The 11107-nt window shown below is 44.1% G+C and overlaps 1 protein-coding gene and 1 long non-coding RNA gene across 2 annotated transcripts; both read right to left on the reverse strand.

The window, feature by feature from the left end:
- Positions 1-1213: 1213 nt before the first annotated feature.
- On the reverse strand, positions 1214-8346 carry LOC126969699 (prolow-density lipoprotein receptor-related protein 1-like). The gene is made up of 8 exons (XM_050815246.1): positions 8286-8346; positions 7454-7577; positions 6571-6736; positions 5243-5345; positions 4203-4333; positions 2030-2234; positions 1757-1961; positions 1214-1411 (listed from the first exon to the last, which is right to left on the reverse strand). Exons 2-8 carry the CDS (start codon positions 7574-7576, stop codon positions 1214-1216), a joined length of 1131 nt encoding a protein of 376 aa, XP_050671203.1. The 5' UTR covers position 7577; positions 8286-8346.
- A 1865-nt stretch (positions 8347-10211) lies between these two features.
- On the reverse strand, positions 10212-10748 carry LOC126969819 (uncharacterized). The gene is made up of 3 exons (XR_007730461.1): positions 10596-10748; positions 10387-10527; positions 10212-10312 (listed from the first exon to the last, which is right to left on the reverse strand). It is a non-coding gene; the product is annotated as an uncharacterized LOC126969819 (long non-coding RNA).
- Between the last annotated feature and the right edge of the window lie 359 nt (positions 10749-11107).

Genomic DNA, 11107 nt, shown 5'->3' on the forward strand with positions numbered 1-11107 from the left:
TTCATAAATGCGTGTCCACTAACAGAAGTTTGTACAATGCGAGATTTAGGCGTCATGGTTGACACAAAAATTGATTTTAGAGAGCACATTGACTATATTTCCGAAAAGGCATCTCATCTTTCAGGTTTTGTGATTAGACAAACTAAATTTTTCAATGACTCTGATGTGTCGGAGATACTTTTTAACAGCTACGTGCGCAGTCTTTTAGAGTATTGCAGTTCGGTGTGGAAACCTTCTTACAAAGTTCATATTAAGAGGTTAGAACAGGTGCAGTCGAAATTCTTATATCATCTCTCATATTCAAGTAATCTTTGTCGTCGATTAAACTGCTACGAATCTAGACTTGTGCATATTGGCATGACGTGTGTCGTACAGCGTAGGAAAGTGTCAGACCTTGTCTTTTTACACAAACTGATTCATGGCCACATAGACAGTCCTCTATTATTCTCTCTATTATTAAGTAAAATTACCTTGGCTGTCCCACGGCATTGTAGCCGTATTATTAATAGGAAAACGTTTAGTCTACCCTCAACACGCAGTAATTATGGTCAACATTCTAGTTTATATCGCATTTGTTTTCTGTATAATGAAGTCTGTCAGAAGGAAGACATATTCAATCCGTAAGTTCAAAAAAAAAGCATGCAGGGAATGGACACTGGAAACTGAATTGCGATTGCAATGCTGAAGATTTTTGCAGATAAGACAAAGACGTTAAACCTAACTGGCAGGCCTAACTAACGGTTAGTCATCTTTTAGCGTCGCGGTCGATTGAGGTATCGTGAAATCGCGGTAGGCGGAGGAACACACGCCTGCAACCACTAACCATAGCCCCCGTCCACGCCTTCAGATTAAGACCGGTATGATAGTGAACCAGGCGCTACTCACTGCAGTAGTACAGGTCCTCGTCACTGGCGGGCGCGTCGCTGCTGCAGTGTGACACGCCGTCGCACACCAGCTCCTGCGGCAGGCAGCCGCCCTCCTCGCACTCGAACATGCCGGCGGGGCAGGCGGCGGCGGGCGCGTGGCACGTGCGGCCGTCCCGCGCCAGGCGACGGCCCGCGCCGCACGCGCACGCGGCGTGGCCTTCCGCCGTCACGTGGCACGCCTCCGCGCAGCCTCCGTTGCGCACCGCGCACGGGTCCGCCGAGCCTGAAATGTAGTAGTGTCAGAGCGGATGTCGGGCGAGCGCGGGTCGGTCGTCGTGCGGCCTGCGTCACTCACACTGCTGGCGACGCGGCCCCACGAGCAGCAGGCCGGCGGGCCGCGCCAGCCCGCGCCGCACCGTGCGGGCGCCAGGCGCGCCGCGCACGTCGGCCCGCAGCACCGCGCGCGACACCCAGTCCGTCCACCACACCCAGCCGCCGCCCACCGCCAGCGCGAACGGGTGCTCCGCCAGCTCGCGGCTGACGATCTGAGAATAACGTATCTATGAGGAACGACCATCACGTCTAGATGGGAAAATAATTCATAAAACAGCTTAACGCACAGAACAGTTCAAGACGCACATATAAGAAAAATATTATATATTATTTTTGAATAATTGTAAAAATTGTGATAACTATGTATAAGTTGCGTCTATAGTTGAAAATTTTCTATGATTAAGCTGTATGGGGCTAAAAAATGATGCAGTCCGTATATCTAAAAGATATTTTCTCCCAGGCATTGCCTTCTCTACAATGTGATGAGAACCTTATTTACAAAGTTTTGTTCAATAGTAAGACTCAGTTAATATGTGAAGTGCCCGCTATGTCCTCACCCGACGGTGCGAGCCATCGTATCGCATGCGCTCGATCTTATCGAGGCGGGCGTCGGCCCAGTACAGCAGGCGGGCGTCGTGCTCCAGCGCCAGCGCGTTGGGCATCAGCACGTCGGTCGTCACCACGTCCTGCACCTCTCGCCCGCTGACGTGCGCGCGAGACACGCGCGGCCGCCGTTCGCTCCAGTTTGTCCAGTACAGCCGCCTGCAAGCACGATGTCGCATCACGCGGGGTCGGCGGTTGTGGCCGGTGCGGGCGTGCCCACTACGTACTTCTCGCAGGGGTCATAGTCGAGGGCGCGCGGGCGGTCGGCGGCACGCAGCTGGAGCACGGTGCGCAGCCGCTGGCGCCGCCGGGCGAGCGGGGCGGCGCGGAGCGAGGCGAGCGGGGCGGAGCGCAGTGCGGAGCACGACGCGCACGTCCAGTACAGCACACCGCTGTCCGCCGCCAACACCATACCCTCCACTGCGCCGCATTCTGCGGGCACACACGACACCATGAGTAACGCGTGCTGGCTCGATCTGTCCCTAATCGTCCACAACCGGAATGTTGGATGCCCTGGCTGTGTTTACTCGTGGCAAATGCAGCGGGACACTCGAACCCAGAATCTAAAAGCCGACTACATCTATCTTACGACAGCACAGCCTCGACATCGACTAAGTTATTATGGTAATAATGGGCACTAGAACCGGCCCCGTTAATTGTAATAAATGAAATAAAATTATGACTGGTAATTAGGACCGGCCTGATCAATGGTTAGACGTGTACAGCCTAACCGAATACACATGGCTAAAAGTAATGATATTTTCATAAGCAATAATGATTATAAAATGCTATTCGATGGATTTACTTCGAACACCCTCGTACCGAAACAGGAATGAAATCAAGCCGTCCAAAGGCTTACTGATGTGCAATCAAAGAATAATGACAGGACGACTTACTTGTGCGACTTCCATCAGGAACTCGCCAAGGCTTCTTAAATAAACAATCTGCCACAACACGGGGTCAATAATTCGCGAGAATCAAGAGAAAACAGATCTCCTGCAGGTTCTCTTTTCTCCCTTTAACTTAATCCTGGATGACTTAGCCATCGACTACCTGTACCTTGACGACTTAGCTTACGGTGAGACTCAACATTTCGAGAGATAATATTTAAGCCTTTTGCAAGACGCTTTTCACGTTAGACATTATATAAATTATTTATCGAGCGGGGCCGATCTAACTTCATAACGTTTCCACCACAGGCACCCTTGGTATCTATCAAGTGACGTTCAGTTCCGTTGGTACCAACGGAAGACAAAGGAAGATTAAACTGGCTTCTAATGGGCTTGGTGTACTAATTACGGCGAGACACTACTTTACTTCAAACAAATGCATGCTGCAAATTAAAGACATTAACACGGCCTCGTTGGAGTTGTCTCACCTCTGGGTTGGTCTCCCCAGAATAAGCTCCTTCTATTTCATCACACACAACAAAGAAAATCGTGTCAAATCATCGAAGATTAACTCATTCCCAATCGGCTTGGCGTGCAGTACGCTAATGAGTTGCGTGGAGATGTGGGTCTCTCTTTTTTCTACAGCATATTTCATGTAAAGAGTCTGTAGGTTTATTTTCAGCCAATCCACCAGCCAAATTTTACCTGCACGACGTTTATATCCCTTGTTCCACAAACGCGCCTTTCTTGAGAGGTTTCTTACCTCGCACAGCAAATTTGTGGACTTATCTGCTGACTGTAATATTCCGTAACCGATACGAATTGCTACACACTTTCACTATGAAGGCACTCGCACATTTGTCAAGTTCGCCAATCACTACAGAGTATGAAACTAAGTCGCTATCTTCTTTCTGTTCCTATGTATACTTAGAGATCTTTAAAACTACGCACCGAATGTTGATTTTGAATAGATAGAGTAATTCAAGAGAAAGATTTATATGCATAATATCTCCGTTTATTTGAGTTTCGTGCCAACCCTTTATAGTGAAGACACTGTATTTACTGTCTAATTGGTCCAATTTTGGACCTAATAAAAAAAATATTAGAGAAACACTGATGATTTTAAATGTTTCTAATGTGATTTGCGAACACATTTATTTGCGCTTACATTGCAAACCCTGGCGAGATAGATCAAAATAATGTAGGTGCTACTGTATTGTACATCTTTAAAGGTCTACAAAAAAAGTCCTACATGGTTTATGTCATAGATCAATACGGCCCTTTACAGCATGTAATTTAAATGAATATTTTAGAAAATATTACAGATTTAAAATGCATGTTAAGACATAAATAAGGGGATCACTCGGAAATACCTACGGTATACATTTTTTTTCTATGCATTAACTTTTAACAGAACGAAGTCAGTCCGAGCAGCTTAGTAACCAATAAGATCTTTTATTTGTGATATAGTATATATACGTAATTAAAGTATAGCCCATGTAACACTCACTGTCCAGGAGCACCTGGTGGTCGGAGCCATTGAAGTGCACGCTGTTGATGGAGCCACGTTGGATGTCAGAATAGAACAGCGTTTGTGTTTCATACTCGTACGCCAGCGCAATGGCGTTCCGCATCAGCGTTCTGCGGACATACGTAACTTGCAACATCCTACTTATGTCTATCTTTTATGGAAACAAACAATCTCTTGCAACACCAGAGTAAGCACAGGAGCGGTGCCGGCTTTTAATGTGAAATGCCTTTAATGTCTTGTACTATCGTCACTTAAAACAAGCTTGGAGAGGAAAGCAAGTTTATTTATTTATTTAGCGAAAAAACAGTGACAGATAATACTAAACATGAGTATTTAAGAAATATCTTAATAAACTTATCTGTTACCTAAATATGTAAAGAAAATCTCCATATTATTTATTATAAACTTAGGCTGTAGCTTTTCTATATTTATAAATATTACTCAAGGTGACAGTTCCACATGACATTATCTGTCCTCCATGTTATAATTTTGAATTGCTAAACTGTGTAGTGAATAGTATCATGATAAATATACAACTTGTTTATAATGAATTCCTATAACTTTAACGTTATAAATTTATAGCTAAAAAAAGTCTGAGAAACATGTGAGCGACGTTGCCAAACTTACACTTACAAAGTTAACGAAATGACATAATAATCAGTGAAAGTAAGATAGTGACTTATTTTTAATTGCTATGTAGGCAGGTACAATCATTCAAAATTTGAAGCTCATAGGAAGCAGTGTTGCCAATTTTCTCATAAAGGTGTGTGACTTTGATATTTGATAAATGATAAGTCATTTCAATTATTATGTATGAAAGATAAGAAACTCAAAACAATCATAATAAAAACAAATCATACTAATTGTTTAAATCAACTAAGATTCTAATAAATCTTCTCTTTATAAGGTATTAATGAGTTATGGGAATTCAACATAAACACTTTGTATTAAGTTATTGATAAAAGGTAGATAAATATGTGTATTGATTGATAGTAATGGGGAGGGCAGTAGGTACGCACTTGTTCTCAATGGGCGGGTACGGCGAGTTGAGGTTGGCGGAATCCTCCAGGTGGATGCTGTCGATTTTGGTGAGCCGGGAGTACATCAGGAACGCAGTGTACGCTGCACATAAATTATATAACTTTGTATTCCTCCCTATGCTGAAACTGTTTTCATAAGGGAATTTTTCTCGATTGCCAAAACACAGTAAGGCGGAGAAGCGCTAGATAGAGTACTATGAATCCATCAAATATTCTATGAGTCAGATCAAAAGCTGAGCAGATCTCATAAGTCACGTGATGAAGCAGCTTTATTACAAGAATAATTAACGTGCCGACCTAGATGCACTACATCAAATCTGGATATATACGCCCCTTTGTGTACAATAGTTATCACCTACAACAATTTAGCTAAAAAGAGCTAGCATAGATATTTTTGACATTCTGCCCGATATTTAAAAAAAGAAGTTAAAAAACTTATAAAAGTACTGCAAGATGGTTAGTCAAAGTTCGAAGTTATTGTTTTTTTTTTGATTCCTTGTTTAGTATGTAAGTACCTAATTATAATTTCTTGTAGGTTAGGTGTAGGCCTTTATATTGTAAACAAAGAATGTATATAATACCTATTATACATGTTATAAAACGTACTTCCTAAGATTTTTTATAAATAGAAAAACTCCATCAAATCTTTATATAACTCAACTCGTTTGACCGGTCACGTTTGCATTATTCATGTGTGATTAAGAACCTCTGTGACAAAATTTTGAATACTACGATTAATTTTTTTCGTATATCGACAACCGCTTTAATATTTTTTCACATAATCCTAACGATGTATTTTTCCGAATTGGTGAATGTAAAATTACGAGCGAGTCATGAATTCAGTGACATGCAGGTATTGTAACATTGAGAATTTACGAGTTTCACTAACTTTGTACAATTTTATTGGTGATACACTTAATACACACAAATTAAGATGGTAATGTCATCCAAAAGTAACTATGAAGTTCTATAACTCTGTAAAAGCGTTAATTTATTGTTTTGCACAAACTTTTCAAATTTAAATTTAACTGTATCTACATTGTCACTGCTGTCAAGTTATAAGAATAAGTCGAGTCTAAAATATCTGAATTAACTTCAGAGTCTTAATTCAATAGTATTGTATGTATTTTACTAGTCTTTATATTTCTGAACGATTCAAATCATTCTTATTTTCTGCACTAGCACTACGATGACATCTTACAGGTACGCTTCAAATACATTGCAAGACTTGATATGCATTAATTAAAATGTAAGTATTTATGAATGAAGTGTCGGCGTCAGGTTCCCTCAGCTCCACATCCACTCACGCCTGCAGGAGGCCCCGTCCTCCGCCAGCTCGCCGTGTGGACACACGCAGCGAGGGGCTCGTCCGTCCCACAGGCACAGAGCCTCGCAGCCACCGCCCTGACCTGTCCCTGATGCCGCGCACGGGTTGCTGTGCTCGGGAGCATGCTGGCTTTCGCGTGACCATATCTGCCAATAACACATTTCTGTATTATGTTTAAAGTAGATTTTTTGTCCGGTTTCAAGGACCAAAATAAAAAAAAAACATGAAGTTATAATTATAAATTGAAATACCTGCGTATCATTTAAATTATGTTTGTAAGAATAACTCAAAAACATCATAACATCATAAACCATTTTATAAAAATGAAATTTGATTTTACTTATAAATTATAACGCACACTATGACAAAACGCGAATGGTGTTGGTAACGGCACAACCTTAAGGCTGGAGAAAAATGAATAATGAAAATTAAGTCATGATACTTTAAGGAAAGGAAAACGTGGAATCCGAGCTGTAAAATGGTCCAGAAAAGAGATAGAACCGAATGAAAAAGTTGGAAGAGATCATTGTTATGTTAGAAAAAGAAGATGCATTTATCGATGTTATATAAAATAACTGATGTAATATATTATAACTAAATACAGAACAAACCACAAAGAGTGTTCAATCACATTTCTACGCAGCGCACTGTGTCCAATATAACTCCATATATAGGGCCGACCTCACCCCCCAATTGTAACATTCGCTCTCTATAAAATTTTGTGAAGTAAAAATTGACTGTGAAAATTCAGACGTAATTTGTAAACCCCTTTTTTTGGGTTGAATGTTATTGTAAGACGTGGGAGAATTGCCCTTTGCATAGTTAGCAAGAAAAAAATAATATTGCGTTTCGCTAGTACTCACAAAGAAATCTTTGAGACTGTGTCCCGCGTGGCGCAGTAGCACGCTATGGTCGCTCAGGTTGAGACCACCCTCGAGCGATCCCGCGTCCAGTCGGGCACGGGCTATCGACCCGCCCTCAGCCATGCTGCAATGTGCGCATATGCTTATTTGTCTAAAATGCTATGCACATGCAAAGAATTCTAAAGTTTTTAGGAATCTTCGTTGGGACTCCCAAACTGAGCCGTGCTGTTCTCAATCTCAATACTCAGGAAGATCAAAAGGATCCTCTCTAAATTTTAATATATTGTTTCCCATCTGTCATGGAAAGAGTTTCGAAGAAACGTCCTCGCAGTAGGATCCTTCTTAACCACGACAACGCCTCGCCGCACACCGCCAGGCAACTATCGACTATTTTGTACCGTTACACGTGGAATTAATGGATCACAGACCGTCCAGCCTCGACCCCGCACTATGGGATTTTTATTTATTCCCAAAAGTAAAAGAAAATCTTTGATGAAAACGTTTTATGGAATCCCAGCTGAGGTTGCGTTTCAAAAGGCCGTCGAAGACAGACCCGTAAGGACGAGTGGGCAGTGCTTTTCTCAGTGGGTCGATCGGATGCACCAACATATTGACGTAGATGCATACTATTTTATAAAGATATAATAATACTTTTAACTTTCTTATCTGAATAGTTTTTGACACGCCGCTCCCTTTAAATAAAGAAGAAGTAGATCATCGCTGAGGGTCGAGTTTGTCGTAAAAAGACCTGTAAACGCACCCCTTGAAAGGGCGGTATTATAAATGGCGGGCGGATGTTACAAGCCGTGTCATGTGTCAGTGAGTGTCGTACGTGTCCAGCCAGTACAGGTGGCGCGGCTGGCCCGCCACCGCCAGCGCCAGCGGGTGCTGCAGCGGCCCCCCGCGCCACACCGGCCCCGCGCCGCCCTCGTACGCGGCGCGCCACACGGCGGCGCCGCCCCCGCCCGGCCCCAGCTGCAGCCAGTACACGGCCCGCGCGCGCAGGTCGAGCGCCAGCCCGGCCACGGCCGAGCCGTTGTGGACGAGCGCCGGCGCCGAGCCGTCCGGCCGCAGGCGCTGCAGCCAGCCGCCGCCCGCCGCGAACAACCAGCCGGCCACCGGGTCCACGGCCAGCGCTGCGCACCCGCACACACCCGCACGTTCAAATATCAATTGTACATGCAGTCATTGTTTTCGAAAAAAGAACACGCGAAGTATCGAATTTTCGGGCAAATAAATCAAATCCATTGCAGGAGCGTTTTTTAATTTGGAACATTACAACGCTCCTGCAATGTTGTATGAAACAGCGTTATTGCTGGGGATTCAGTAACCTCTTTGATCGGTTCTCCTTTGTCATTCTAGGCATACCATAGTCTCTTTGCGATTGCCTGTCGGCACAGATGATAAAAAAAATTGGCGGCAAAGCTGAAAATTTGTCTTGATTAGTTATTTGCATACCTACTTAATAAATATAAATTTAATAATAAATAAAATGAGTTCCGACGGTTCAGAGAGTGAAATGGAGGTAGAATGTACTCCACTAGATTTAAGATCAGAAGCCAAATCGGCAATGGAAAACCTGCTTCCAGCGAAGTCAAAAGATAAATACATGAAAGTATAAAAAAAATTTATTTGTTGGAAAAACAAGAAAAAAGAGAAAATTTTCTCCGAAACAGTATTTTTGGCGTATTTTAATGAGATTGCTAAAACTAAAAAGCTATTTACATTATGGTCATATTAAAACGGCATTAACTTGAAAATTATGGGTATTTAACTACTTTTATTAAACGACAATCGACCGGATTCACAAGTAAGAAATCGAAATTATTTACGGTCAAAAACATAATGCAATTTTAAATTAAAGCCTCGCATGATATATATTTAGCGACAAAGGTAAATATAATTTAATCTGTAATTTAAAAAATGTTTTATTTCTTTGCATTCTTTAGAGAAAAACTATATATGCCTCGAGGGGAAATGGCAATTGCCTGTCCCGTATTTAGTGAAGTCCTCGGCCTTCAAACTCATACTCGACCTGCAATTGCTTATTTCCCGGCCTTTGCAATATTGTACTATTGTCAACGTTTACTTACACCTATTATTTAATATAATTAAATAATAAGTGTAAGCCGCTTGTAATCTTATACTGACTCGTTAGTTCGATCGTTAACGTTTTTAATGCGATTAATTTGTATTAGATTATTTTCTGATAAGAAGTCTACAAAACTATAACCTGTGTTGCTATCATAGTTAGAAGGAATTAATTGCGGATATGTTTTGGAGTCGGTGCATAGACTATTTCAAAAAGCTAAGATTAAATGTTCCCAACTACAATAGTTTTACTATTAGAAGAGTTTAAAATATTAGAAACACTGTCGAGAAAGTTATCCAATTGTGGTATAGTTAAAGGAGGAGGTAAATATACACCACAGATGTAAAAATATGTTATAATTAACAAAATATAATCTAAACTTCTGCCTCAAATGAATCCGCGTTGTTGTGGAGAAATGTGACGTTAGCTTATTTAAAAGCATTAATGGTTGTTGACTTGTTTGTTGGTCACGAACATTTTACTATATATCGTATCGTCGGTGACCGGCTACTGACCGGTGACTGCGAGCGGGTCCGTGTCCCGCAGCACGTAGCGCTGCGTGCCGTCCAACCGCGCCACCAGCAGCAGGCCGCGCTCGGCCCAGTACAGCAGGCGCGCCAGCCAGTCCACGGCCAGGGCTCCCAGCGCGTCCCCCGCCTCCCCGCCCTCCCCGCTCGGACGCACCACGCGCTCGCGCTCGTTGCCGTCCCGTTTGAGGCGCCATATCGCCCCCGCGTCCGGATCGGCCCAGTACACCCACTCTTCCTCTGTGGAAAAATCGCCCCATGAGAGTCCCGCCCTCCCGCACCACAGTTACCTCGCAGGGCTCTCGCCCACCCACCTGCATAGTAGTCGATGTCGTTGGCGCACGAAACCTGCGGCAGCGGCGGTAGAGCGTCGGGCGGCTCGTCGGCGCCGCTCTCGTTCAACGCCAGCCCGCGCAGCTCCCAGCTCAGGGAGTAAACGAGCACGTCATCCCTCGCTGCAAACATATTTGTATTATTATCGATATTTATAAATAACAAGATAACGGGAAGGTCGGCTACTCACGTGTGCAGCGCGCGTCGTCCTGCTCGTAGCCCGCGGCACAGCGGCACACGGAGCGGGCGGGCGCCACCGGCAGACAGAGGTGCGCACACCGCCGCTCCCCGCGGAGCGCGCACGCCCCTCCCGGCGCCGCCTGCGCGCTCGCGTCGTACACGCGCAGCGCTATCACTCCCTCTGAACAAAGGCGGATGATTGGTTTCCCGAGGGGCCCCCCCAATGGTGTCGGCGCCTCACGGTCCACACTCACCCGTGTTGTTCAGTATGGTCTCCGCTCGCTCGCAGGCGGGCTGCTCGCACGCGTGCAGCGTGCCGGCGGCCGCGTCCGCCCACAGGACCCGCCCCGCCCACGCCTCCACCGCACTGGGCCGCGCGCCCGCCCCCAGCGACAACTATCAACACAAATGCAATACGTGAAACTAACTATACAAAAATACAAAGGTTTAGATAATCCTGAGATAATGCCTAACTTTAAATTATGCAAAAATGCATTATATAATTTCTTAACTCTTATAACT

This window comes from Leptidea sinapis, chromosome 19 (genome assembly GCF_905404315.1).
Source record: "Leptidea sinapis chromosome 19, ilLepSina1.1, whole genome shotgun sequence".
NCBI lineage: Eukaryota > Metazoa > Arthropoda > Insecta > Lepidoptera > Pieridae > Leptidea > Leptidea sinapis.